Below are 13,527 nucleotides of genomic sequence, written 5' to 3'. Positions count from 1 at the left end.
AAAAAAAAAAAAAAAGATCTCCTCTTTTCCTCTCCACTGTGATGGGGAACTCACACAGAGGCTGCCTGAGATGCTGCCTGTCTGTAGGAGAACCACAGACTCTAAACATCAGGACCTCTCCTGGCCGACAGGCGTCCCGGCAGGCGTGTGGCCGATGGCGAGGAGGTCAAAAGGTCGCCTCCTGGCCAACCCCACCACTCAACCTCTGACTGACTGTAGCCTATTTTGATCCTCTTTCAGATGAATAACTGTGACTTTGCATCATGAATAGTATATTATTTTGAATGTAATCTAGAAGGGTGGGGACCTTTTTTGAATGTAATCTATCTCTTGGGGGGAGGGGACGTTAATGATTTTTTTGTAAATATATGGTAAAAGAAGAAAAAAGATGACAGTTTTCATTCCTGTGCAGATAACAGATTTTACTTACTGTGTGAATACAAAGAGTGTGTGTGTGTGTGTGTGTGTGTGCACTGGCGCATACATCTGAATGCAAGAGAGTGTGTGTGAGCGTGTGTGTGTGTGTGTGTGTGTGTACTCTCCTGGCAGATTTAATCCTGCTTTAATCAGCCAGTTCTATCAATCAATTCAATGCTTTGTGCATCATGTGAGTAGCTTATCCACAATTAATGGAAATGTTCCTTGTGATACTGTGCATTTAATAAAGGTGGTATGTCTTACAATACGCTTCGTGCCCTCGGGATTCTTCATGTCTCGTGCCACCATTCAAGAAACTCTGGATACACCTAATTACACAGTACACGGTTTGGGAAATATGAAACTAGCTGCCAGTTAGCTTAGCCTACAGTATGTTTTCTTAAGTACTGTGAGGAGCAGTTGAAATATTTTACGATTTATCCATGATTAGTTCGAGGATTATTAGAAAGTTGCTGCTTTTACAGTTAGTGGCTCTGATAAATTAAGTGATTTGGTGTTTGTTTTAAAGAAACCGTGCTTTTTATTATTTTATTTTATGGCCTTTATTACATAGGACAGTCAAGAGACAGACAGGAAAGTGGGGGAGGAGAATGAGCTGCAGCAAAGGGCCATGAGTGGGATTCGAATCCATGGCCGCTGCCCCTATATATGGGTCGCCAGCTCAACCAGGTGAGCTATAGCGGCGGCCCGAAACCGTGCTTTATAAACCTGCAAGTGGGATTTGGGGTTTAGAAGGTTGTAGTAAATCCATACAACAGCAAGAACTGCTCAGCTAAGTAAAGACAAACAACAGTCCATCATTACTTGAGGTCATGAAGGTCAGACAACCTGGACAACTTCAGGGTTGGAACTATGAACATTTCTTCAAATGCAATTCAACAACCAACTGAATACTGTGATGAAACAGACTCCTGCTGCAGAGGAGAGCCTCAGTAATCAAGAGCTACCAGCAGCTCAGATTAAAGCGCATATAAACACTTCCCAGAATTCAAGCGGCAGATTCATCTGAACATAAACTGTTGAGAGGAGACGGTGAATCAGGACTTCATGGTCAAACTGCTGCAAAGAAACCACTACTGAAGAAGACGAGAACAGAACTAACCCTCGGACTACGAGACACAAGGTATGAACATCAGACCATAGGAGATGTGGATTTTGTTTGTTTTTTTAAATACCAACCGTGGCAGTAATCAAAAATGCAGAGAGCTGCATGTACACCATGAAGCACTGAGGAGGAGCTGTGATGTCGTTTTCTAATTATGAATTCAAGGAAACAGTTGCCACCGCAGCACTCTGCCGTGACACGCCGTCCCACGGGATTCTGTGGGACCATCATTTGTTTTTCAGCAGGACAGCAACCCAGGAAACAGCTTCAAGGTCCAGGCTGTAAGAACTGTTTGACCAAGAGTGATGGAGCGCTGCATCAGAAGACCTGACCTCCCCAGTGTACTGACCTGAACCCAACTGAGATGGTTTGGGACGAGTTGGACTGCAGAGGGAGGTAAAAGCAGCAAGAACTCCTTTAAGGCTGCTGGAAAAGCTTCAGGAGACGATGTCATCAAGTAGGAAGCAAAGAAAAAGACGGACGATTCTAAAACATGAGACACAGCTTTGTTTTGATTCCTTACCGCATAAATCCAAAGTTGTTGGATAATAGTTTTGATGTCGAGTCAAGTGTTACTTGAGTGTTTCCATTTCATTCTTCATTTTTTTACACTTGAAATATAAATGTAAAAATATTTATTATGTGCTTAACCTACTGATTTGGTTTATACATAAACTTCCAGGTAACGTTCTCAGTTCCTGACTCAGCAGTTCCTCCTCTCGAGGCTTTGGACAAACCTAACACCACACACTGGCAGATTGTCTCCCAAAGTGCGTATGACATTTAATCTGCTTTGCTTTTGGTGGAACTACTTAAAAAAGAACCAGCAGCCCAACATGTGTCATGAAAACTATCCCGCGGGCACCATTTGTTTCTAACAATAACTTCAGGGGAGTGACAAGGACAGCTGGCCTACAGGGCCTCACACACACACACACACACACAAGGACAAACAAGCTACAGCTCAGGAAAGCATATTGTACAGTTAAATGTGTGTTTACGGCGTCGCACGTCGGTTTATGCTGACGAAACGGTAAGCTGTGTGCGGTGTGCAGCGTACCTCGGTGTGCGTTCGCTGCTACTCCAAAGGCGAGGACGCGCCGCAGGGTCAAAACATCCATCAAGCCCAAGGGCGTCTTCCTCAACAGATTTATCTGGTGTCTTACATGAGGGGTCACCTGCTGCCCTCTGAGGGAAGCTTCACCCCCGCCTGCTGCAGGAAGAACGAAAATCAGAACTCTCCTTTTGTTTCTCATTCACTCCAAAACATACTATATGATGTATGGTATTACTTAAACTGCTCACATCAAGATCAAAACTGCATTAAAAGACACTGAGCTGTATGCAGATAATAAAGAGGATCATAACGTTTCCTGTAAAGACACATTTCATACTCACTGTACTTTACTATTATTCATTATCTGTCAATACAAAAGTCTACACTGATTCCCTTCAGGAGCAATTTGACAAATCCATCTGCTTACCGCCTCATCATAGCGTTACAAACTATTAATTAATAGTTTATTTGGCCCATATTAATTCTAAAAAAGGGGTGAAACTGTTGCTCTAAACCATAAGGGGGTGTTCAGCAGAAAAACCGTCTGAAACGTCGTCAAGTACCAACAGATAATTATGAAAACAATAACACAAGGTGCAAAAGGCGTGGTGGTCTCTTGCTTTCATCAAAAGCTGTGCGCAGTTTATATTTATTGTATTCTAAATTTACATTTTAAAAAAAAGTCTGCCCATGTCTTAGAACCATTATGAAAGTTAACGCACAAATTCAATATACATCTCATTGTATTTTACATAGAGGGTAAAAGTATAGGCATGAAGGTGGCATGATCCATATCAAGGCTCAAAAGAATCAGAAAACAAACATGAATAAATAGAAAGTGCTAGCTTTAGCAGAAAAAAAAAAAAGAACGTCTTCTCTTTAAAACAAACAAAAAGGAGAAAAAAAAAAATGCAGTGTGAAAAAAAAAAAAAAGAAGTCTCAAGCTCCTGATATCCAGCAAAGAAATTCATACAAGCCATCGAAAGCATGTGGTCTGACATGAGCAGAGCGTGGAGGAGCACTGGGTCGAGTTGGGCGTCTGTCTATAAATAATAAAGCATACTGTGCCTTAACAGCTTACAACTAAACATTAACATCTAGGAAACATCTTTTCTTCTGTTCCTAGTTTTCATCTGATGCGTGCAGTCGCAGTCGACAAATTCAAACAGTCGTCACAGAGAGGAAAAAGAAAAAAGAAAAAAAAAAAGGCGAAACCGGAGCCGAGAAACACACATCGCAGCATTTCTTCAGAAGCCACCGCAGATTCCAATCTCTTCATTCGAAATACTCAAAAGAAAATCTAACAAAATATATTGTTAGAGTTAAATTTCTGCATGTCAGTTTGGTAAACTACTCAATTTTCAATATTTAACCATGTTTGAAGCAACCATTTAAAAACAGTTGAAAGCTTTGGGATACTTAAAAAAAAAAAAGTCTTAATGACAGGGTCATTAAAAGTCATGCACGCCGCAAATAACTGCATGCAGTAGTTATGGTAACCCATCCAAGCACTTTTTATTTATTAATAGTCATAAACACACACAGCAGCTTCATCAGAGGAGCCTGTGCCCTCTTGACTTTTGAATGTGGAGTATTTATACGGAGAGCCATTTGCATGTCACAGGAAGCAAAGGTCTGCCACAGCTGCCTGTAACATTTACCTGATAAAGAAAAGAAAAGTTATGTGGATTGATTATCAACTTCATATATATTTTATATATATTTATATATTTCTCTTCTTTTGCTCGCTCACTCAGTTGCTTTGCGCACTCGCACATTTATCCCACTTGCTCTCATTTATTTTTGTTTACAATGTAACAAATATGGTGACAGGCCTGAAATTACAATCACCGAAAAAACAAACTCAGAAAATAGAGGAGGGAGAAAGGAGGGCGAGGCTGGGGGAGGACTGCTGCTGTTTGCTGCCCATCACTGACAGTTGCAGCACAGAGGACACAGTCTGCTTGATGCTCGGACATCAAAGAGGAGGCGGCGGAGGCTCCTTCCCCGTAGAGCTGCTCTCTCTAAGCTGGAGGTTCTCCAGCGCCACATCTAAAGGCATGATATCCACGCAGCCCATGGCTCCGAAGTCGGCGAAGTCTCGACGCTCGTCCTCGTCGGAGGAGGAGCTCTCTTCGTGCATCAGCGTGGACAAAAGCAGCTCCTGGACAAACAGGCTGCGGTCGGCTCGCTCTCCTTCTAGAAACTGCCGCTCTGCTTCGGACATCTTGGGTTCATTCAACCTGAAAAAAAACAATTAAGATTCATTTAAATATATTCAACTGATGCAAAACACAGAGGAAACATAACAAGCTGGTCATGTTTCCTGTGTTAGGAACTACTCACTATCTTGATAGCGAATAAACTGAAAGTTTGGTTCAGTAAAATTCAGCATTATATATCATTATTTTAACTCTCTAAATACTGCCAATGGCCATTAAAAAAAACCCATATCGGTTGACCACAAGTGTCAAGTCTTGCATTGATCCGCTCTTCAGTTAAGTCGTCTCCAAAGATAATTGATGGAAAACTGAATCATCTTTAGCACCTTTTCAAAGTCACAAGAGCCACTTCAAGGCTGAAGTGATTCCACAGCATCCCCAGAAGTGCTAGATTCAAAGAGGACTTGAGATCTTTTGTCCTATAAGCCTTCAGCTTTTAAATTGTCTAACCAGAACCTGAGCTTAGCTATCCTCCATCCACTCTGCTGTCCTAATGGTGGAACTATGCTAATTCAAGATGGCTGTGTGCACGGAGGCAGCAGCTTGGTGCTCTGAGAAGTTTTTTGTATTTGAAGATAATCTGTCCTACTTGGTAGTGTTACATTGAGGAACGCCCAGTCTACAGCTGACGAGGCTTCATTATTTTTGAGATTGTTTTTTATACTGTTCCAGAATGTCTTATTATAGACTTTTGTTTTGCACATATTACTCAGGAAGTGCCTCCGAAATGTCGTTGCATTGCTACCTTGAACTGCAGCATGACAACAAAGCCTCTAACTGCAATTCTAATTGTTGTTCTTAAATATTTAAATATTGCGTTAATACGTGTGAGGATGTTTGGTGGCTGAGCTGTTAACGACTGCTTGCAAACTAAATTGCCCCCCGTGGGAATAATGCAACTATATTCCAAAAGTCATTAGAGGATTGAAACTTATGCAGAGAACAGAGGTGCTGCTAATTATATGATCATACTTTGCATATTAAAAGCAGTAGTTAAGCCCGGTGATTTCTTTATTTTTCTTATTGTCAACAAATCTCACGAGGCGGCCAAAACAAACGATAAATTGATCCTACTAATGAGGAAGTTTATATCGAGCCTGGTGTAGGTTATTCCTTTCTACCTTAGATCCTTGTTGTTGTTCAAAAACACATCATTGAACACACTGGCGCACTAAACCTGCAGCTGAAAATAGTCCTCTAAATGCTCTATTTTCAGACAAGAGGACTGTGACACAGCTGGTTTGGAATTTTCTGTGAGATTTGTTCATTTTAACACAAATATAGAATACCTTAAAACTTACTCTTGAAGATCCACATAATAATTTGAATGACTGTAAGCTGACGTTACTGGAAAACAGCTTCATCAGCTACTAATCAAGCATCTCACTCATTAAAATGGAATTACTAAATACCCATTTGTACAAGTAACTGCTCCAAATTGCAGGCAGGAGAAACATTTAAAAGGATATACTGTGTGTGTTTTTTTTCCAAAGAGCATGTTAAGTAACGCACCGATCGGTAGCCAAACTGGCCTCACTCACCGTGCTAATAGGAACTGGGAGCTGTGGGATGAGGACGAGGGATTGCTTTCACCCACAGTGGCGGAGTTGGCAGTTGCTGTGCTGGGTGGAGGGATGGTGGTGCCAGTGTTGCCTGGGTTGTTGCTGCGTCGTGTCGCGTGGCGGCCCGTCTCCACTTGCTGCCGCGCCGCCTGAGCCTGCTGCCGCTCCAACTGCAGTTGCATCTGGAGCTGCTGGAGCTGCGAGGCTGAAGGCCCCGACGAGTTTATTTGCCCCCCTGCAGCACGTCGCACACCTGACAGCTGAGACAACAACTCTGCAGGAGACACACACGCACACAAAAAGAAAAAACCTGGTTTCAGTGTTTCTAAATAAATGATGCTTTCAAAAGACTCCACTGTAGATACCTGTAAGAAGATATGACAGACGGAGGGAGGAGACAGAACACTGGAAGATATGGTCACGTGGATTCGTTTGAACGGAAAAGCGAGCAATCAAATTGATTTAAGAAAAAAGTGCTTGTCGCTGTATGCTCGCTGAGACTTTTCAGATTTTTGTTCTCTAAAGATAAAGGAGGGAAAGATTACATCATAAAGCCAAATTACTTCAAAAGACGTCCAGCTATCAACACTAGATTCTGTCCTAACAGACTTACACAGTCACTGCAGTCTGCCCTTGTTGGCAATGCACACAAAAATAAGTACATGCATTTCATTTCAACACAGATTTCTGGAGACAAAAATGACAGAAACCTTTTTTTTTATATACTTATGTATGTTACTTTGAATTAAAAAAGTAGTCTAATATGGTACACACTGCACACATAGTGATAATATGACAGGATGTACTACAGTGTGAAGAAACAACAACTACCAATGCTTATTATAGTTAGCAGAGTTTTCTTGATATTTTTAAGACTGTTGCAGCACCTACGCCGAACCAACGGAAAGAAACTGCCTTCAGAGTTTTCTGACACTCTGAAGGACAGATTAAAAAAGAAAACTAAAATCTAATAAGTTCGTCATTGAGTTGTAGTTAGTTCTAAATTTGAAGGAATTCCCTCAAAGTATTCAAGAGATGGTGTGTTTACAAAACTGGGATGGACAGACAGTTAACCCAAAACCATGATGCTTCTGTTAGGAAGCTGGTTAGTGGCTACAACCACTGAGAAAGTGGCCTACCTACTGACTTCCGACTGTTGATACATTTAGGAAACCATGAGCAACAACTGCACTACAAGTCTTGCTCTACACACTTCAGCAGTGAGTACATATGTTTTACTTCTTCTTGCCAATGTCTGAGAGTGACAAACTACAACTTGTGATGTCCTGTTTATCAGTACTGTAATGACAATGATTCACAAACAATGTGAAAATTCTGTTATACATCAAATAAACATTTCTGCTTTGTTTTTTGCGTTTTAAAATCTGTAGTGCTTTTGCATGAGGAGCACATTTTCCTTAATGTTTGTGCTTTAACTTTTGTGTGACTAAAGGTCACAATGAAAAATGCCCCAGATGGTTTACAATTTGTTATCAGCGAAAGTGAAACTTGTTGGTTAACTTGAGGGACTTTTGGTGGAGAAATGAAGCTTGTACTTTCTTTCGCAGAAACAATTCTAATCAAATTCATAATCATTTTGATAGCACATAATTATTACGTTGTTTTCTGCTGAGGGTGCCTGTGGAAGATCCAACTCTTCTGCGGTGGTTCATTAAGCGGAGAGTGCATCAGTACGACCCTGATTCTCACCTGCGATGGGGTCCATTGCTTCTCTGTTGCTGGGGGTGTAAGTGGAGCTCTGTGATGAGGAGGATGAAAGTCCCCCCGTGGAGCCGCTAGTAAAGTGCATATTTGTCCGCCGTGCCCTTGGGCCGCCGAGCCCCCGTCCAGGGTGGAACATCCTGCGTACGTGTCGGACACTGCTGGACTCGTCGTAAAAAGGGACCGTTAAGGTTGAATTCAGTCACAGTGTTCAAAAGCAACACAATGTGGACATTTAAAACAATAATTAATTATTTGGACACAAGTGTGCGGAGACACAAAAAGGATATTAAATCTCTTGGCGCTCTGTGTTCGAGAGTGAGGTGAGCTGTGAAGTCATCTGTGACGTGGTTGGGGTCCCCTCCTGGCAAGGCAGCGCATATCGGACAGATCTGAAGTGGCAGAGTGAGAGGTTTCTGCTAGAGACGCATCAGGGAAGTTCTCTCAGAGCCAAGTATGATCATGTGTGACTTCTATCAGTGTGAAGCAAGATAACCAGCTTAGTCACGAAAACTTTAGACGACAGAGTTTATATAACACAAAATAAAACAAGTGATAAAGTCCGACACGAATGGAGGACTGGACTCGTACACCAATATCACAATGCACAGTTAAATCTATGCAGCAGAACCAGAAACAATGTTTGATCTTCTTTTTCCTTATTGAAACCTGGTTTCTACATTACCTGCAGTTTTAACGTCAATGCTAGCAGCAGCTAAAGCAGCCTCAAGGTTCTAGCTTTAAACAAGGTGATACCAGGAGATAGTATTTGAGCCAATTAATCCCACCGCTGTTAACGGACGTTTAATTGTACAATCTGTGTAGTTCCCTTTTAAGACTAAATGAATGGCCATGAGTAAATGCTTAATGTACCAAAGTCAATGCATTTGCAAATTAGTACAAGGGTCAGTGAGGACAAGAAATCGACTGAGCATATTCGACTGTAAGAAGCATAGCAAGTCCTCATTTTTGCGTGGGGAATGGTGTCCTAACCTGAACTCAAAGAGTGGTTTAATCTCTGTCATTTCACATTGTACTGAAAAAATGCCAACCAAATTTAAAAACAAAACAAAAAAACCCAGCACTTTAATGACTGGACAATTAACTGAACGATCAACTTACTGAAAACATAGCAACAATTTAGAAAAACTGGCCAAACATTATTTTTCAACCAAAAAAAGAGCAGATATTCTGTATCTGGATGCCTTTCTATGTCACATAATTCAATAAAATGAATAAATCTAGACTCTGGGCTGTTACAACATTGTTTTTGAATACATCGTAATATGTTTCTGTAACAGAATTTTTTTTCGTGTTTTCTGACATAACAATCAACTGAGCAAATCATATGAACTGATTATGAAAACAACTACTAACTGCAGCCGTAAATAAAAAATACTGAAAAAATGATAAAGGCAGCAATATTCTACAGTAAACATCAGGTCTGCTCCACAGCTGCTCCTGATGTTTTAGACACACCATCTGCACTAAATGCATTGGAGAACATTAAACTTATACAGCACATTTCACCATTAAGTCCATTAAGACTATAAGTACTCATCACTAGTAAACACTCTATTGTTAACTGAGACTCTATTGTACCATCACCTGTGTGCATCAGATTATCAGGGTAACACTGCAGCACATAACATCCTGTACACTAACTGACATGATTTTTTTGTTTGGTTCATCTTTAGGAAATTATTTAAAAGTACACGGCTGGCATTATTCTATATATACACCTGTAGTTGTTTGCTTCATTGTCTTACTAGAACACCAAATGCAGATGAATGTAGCGTTAAACACTCCTGTTTGTTAGAACTATAGTTTCCGGCTGACAAAACTGCTTCGCTGACCTAAAAAGTCAAACACCACATTAGTGAGCTGTTTATGAGATTCATATCTTCTGTAGGAATGACTGGGATTGAGGCGGACTGCCAGAGGAATGGTAGGGAAGTTGAGGAAGTTTTATCTTTGTATTTTCATGAGAATTTGTCTGGAGCTGATGTGTTTCACTTCTCTGTTTGATATTAGTTTCATAATATTCTCAAAATGTCACATTTGGCCATGGAAAACTGGGGCACTTCATGGATAAAATAATCAATATAAAAACAATCATTTGGTTGTGATGAAAAAAATATTAAATAATTTAAGCCTTATTCTTTAAATAAACTCAGTTTTACGCTCTGCTGAGGCAACATCAACACAATCCAACAAAAACAGTCCACAGTGGAACTTGCTGTTTCAGTTGGCACTGGTGGTGAACTGGAGCACAAATACTACTCGTGTGCTCCAAGAGTCTCTGTTTTTCCACATCATTGCCAGTTGTTGGACAGACGACCTGCTAGTCTGCCAGCCAGGTGCCAGCCAGCAGATTGAGCAGCAGCTTGACCCTTTGCCTCGCTTTGTTCAGCAGTGGACAGTGCTCATAAAAAGTCATTCTCTGACAGCAAGTAATCTATAAATGCCTTTTGCATGTACACTCTGAGAGGTAGTTTTAGCTGACTGAAGGGCAGTACTCAATAGCAAAAAAAATACTCAAAGAAAATCCATACGTCTAATGATTTAAATATACGGTGGATGGCAGGCTTAAAATGGGATGCAAGTGTGTGCAATATGTATAGAATGATGGTTTACAATCTGTACGCCCTGTGTACTCACCACCTCTGTGGAGGTCTCTGAATGCTCTGAGGTGACATGCTCCTGTAGGGATGTCTCTGTGAAGCCCATCTTGCCACAGTAAGGACATGTGAACGACTGCGGTTGTTCTACTGAGAAGGTGTCTCCTCCATAATACAAGTCTGCAAGATGAGAGTAAAACACAGCAACTATTATTTGTAGTCACTCAGTGTCTCAATGATTATGAAGTCTTAAAATATAATCCTCATGTACAACACAAGCATTATGAATCGGTGTATGATCAGTAAGCCTCGCAGGTTTGTGTTTTCAGCCAGGTCCTTACCATAGTCTACCCTGGTTAATATACACTGCATGGGGTGCTCTGTGGTGTGTCTCGTTGTCGTGGCTCCGCTCTCGTAGCACGATGCACACAGGTCGTAGTCGTAGCAAATTAAACACTTGAACCGCCTTCCTCTAAAGTTGCCTTTTAAACACGCATCACAGCTCACACCTGCAAAGACAGAAAACAATGACGTGAAATCAAACATGCGGACCTGACAATAAAGTCACAAATTCCTTATAGCTGTGCGTGCGGGACGGACTGTGAGAGGGCAATCTTCATCCGAAGGCCACTCTCACTTACATGAGCATGTGTTTTGGAGCGGCACCAGCCCACAAGTGCCAGCAATGAAGAACCCTGGCATTCCAGCGAACTTCACAAGCAACTCCGAGTCATGACACAAACATCTGAAAGCTGTTTTCATTGCCCCCTTTCGTTACTCATTTATAGCACAGACCGCTCATTTTCAGGTAGAACACACCTTCTTGTTTTATCTAAAACTGCATGAACCAAACAGTTTTAAGAGATTAAGAAACTAAAGTGGAGCCAACCAAAGCAGAAAATACAGCTAATTACTATTTAGTAGGCATCACATCAAATATTACTGCAATTCTCTGCTACTCTTCACACACCCCCTCACCACTGTACAAACACAACCGGTTATTTTCTATGAGGCTTCATAGTGACATTTCCTTTGAAGGTAAAAAAAAAAAATGTTGGCTAGTGTGTAAACAAGTATTAAGAGAATTTCCTCTGACTGATCTGACAAACTAAAACAAAACAGCTACAAACTATACAAAGAAAAACCTTCAGGGGGGTAACATTTATAAACCAAATGCAGACTTGTGCTATTAAATCAACTGGTAATATGCAGTTATCAGCTTTATGTGTTGATTGAAGGTTTGGTTGTTCTACAGAAACTTTTAGTGGGGCTCACAGACACACAGGTATGAGTGGTACAGCTTTCCTTATTCGAGCTTACAACATATTTACACTGGAAATTTCAACTGCATAGACAATCCCAGTGTTATCACAAAAACTAGCTTGTCCACTGGAAGACAGTTAAACGGGTTACCAAGTACCTTTGTTGTCCTCTGAATAAGGAACAGCAAGTTATTTCAGTTTGCCCCTCTGTCCTATAGGGGCTAACTAACCCCATTGTGCCCATGTTTGCATTATGATTGTAAGTTAAACGAGACAACCACCTAGCTGACCTGCTGCAACTAACGTTATGTTGAGACTCAAGAGCCAAATAGACTGTAAATCAACTAAACATACTAACTAAGGACTTAACCCCAGCTAGCAAGTAGCCGGCCAGCTAGCTAACTTAGAGACTGGTTTATGGTGAGAGGCCTCAGACTTTCTGTCTTCTTGATGACAGTGCATTCGCTAACAACAGTATGTGACTGGACGGGACAGTATGGCGCTAATTTAACAGCCACGGGCTCCTAAATTAATAAATATAAGATAAAAATAAAGATGGCTACACTAGGGTATATTATAGTTCACAAGCAAGGAGGTAATAAATGCAAGAATAAGCGACATAAAGTCACAGCTACACCAACGACTCCTTATATTAGCATGCATTAGCTCGCTCGCTAGCCAAGCTAACCCAAGGCAGCGCAGCACCTAGCAACGGCTAACTGCTAAGCTCCGCTCTGCTGCCGTATCATTGCGAACAGGTTGAGTGAAGTTACAGCCGCTAGCCTCGAATTAGGAAACACGAGACGTTTATATACACCTGAGCTGCTGACAGCAAATATATATGTGAAGGGACGAGCCTGGAAACACGCCGCGGAAAACGCAACAACCCCCCCCCCCCCCCCCCCTCTCGACTTGAATAAGCACTTAGCAGAGCTAGCCGAGCAGCTAGCAGCTCAGGTAACGTAGCCAGGACCTGCTTATCAACTCACCCTCATGTCGGGACATCCTACAAACAGCGACACAGCCCCTCCTCGGGCTCCCCAGCGCGCTCAACGGGGAACGATACAGTTTCTGAGATACTAAACTTGAAAAATCCTTCACCCTCGTCTCTTTTTCGAGCAAGATGGATCCCCAGCAGCTTACAGTTTGTTCTGCTTCCCCTCCCAGAGTGTCACTTCTGGCTGGCTGCTGCGGGTGAACACCAGGCGGCGCTCTCGTACATGAAATCACTCTGCTCTCGTCCACGTGCGCTGATGCCCTCATTTTTGTCTCGCAGGATTTTAGTCAAACCCTCGCATTTGTCAAAATAAACGAATGCAAGCATGATCAGTGTTATGTTATATCTATAATACATGTGATGCATAAAATACTAATTAAAATGTAACATTCAGATTTGGATCAGCTACATGGACAAATTAATCTAGGTGTTTTTACATTTTCCTCTTATAGTTTTTTCTTCTTCTAGTACTCTGTGTATTTATTGTTTGGAGAATAAATACACTCAAAGAGATCATAACCTGCTGACACATTACTTTTCT

General features: G+C 41.4%; 1 protein-coding gene across 1 annotated transcript; it reads right to left on the bottom strand.

Annotated features, from left to right (window-relative positions):
* Positions 1 to 3,206: 3,206 nt before the first annotated feature.
* On the bottom strand, positions 3,207 to 13,162 carry kcmf1 (potassium channel modulatory factor 1). Its single transcript, XM_008291687.1, has 7 exons — positions 12,979 to 13,162; positions 11,069 to 11,236; positions 10,768 to 10,907; positions 8,397 to 8,498; positions 8,095 to 8,278; positions 6,364 to 6,658; positions 3,207 to 4,843 (listed from the first exon to the last, which is right to left on the bottom strand). The coding sequence occupies exons 1-7, from the start codon at positions 12,992 to 12,994 to the stop codon at positions 4,579 to 4,581; spliced, it is 1,170 nt and encodes a 389-aa protein (XP_008289909.1). The 5' UTR covers positions 12,995 to 13,162; the 3' UTR covers positions 3,207 to 4,578.
* Between the last annotated feature and the right edge of the window lie 365 nt (positions 13,163 to 13,527).

Source organism: Stegastes partitus, unplaced genomic scaffold (assembly GCF_000690725.1).
Source record: "Stegastes partitus isolate 25-593 unplaced genomic scaffold, Stegastes_partitus-1.0.2 Scaffold755, whole genome shotgun sequence".
Classification (NCBI taxonomy): Eukaryota; Metazoa; Chordata; class Actinopteri; family Pomacentridae; genus Stegastes; species Stegastes partitus.
This window is presented reverse-complemented; position numbering and strand designations above follow the sequence as displayed.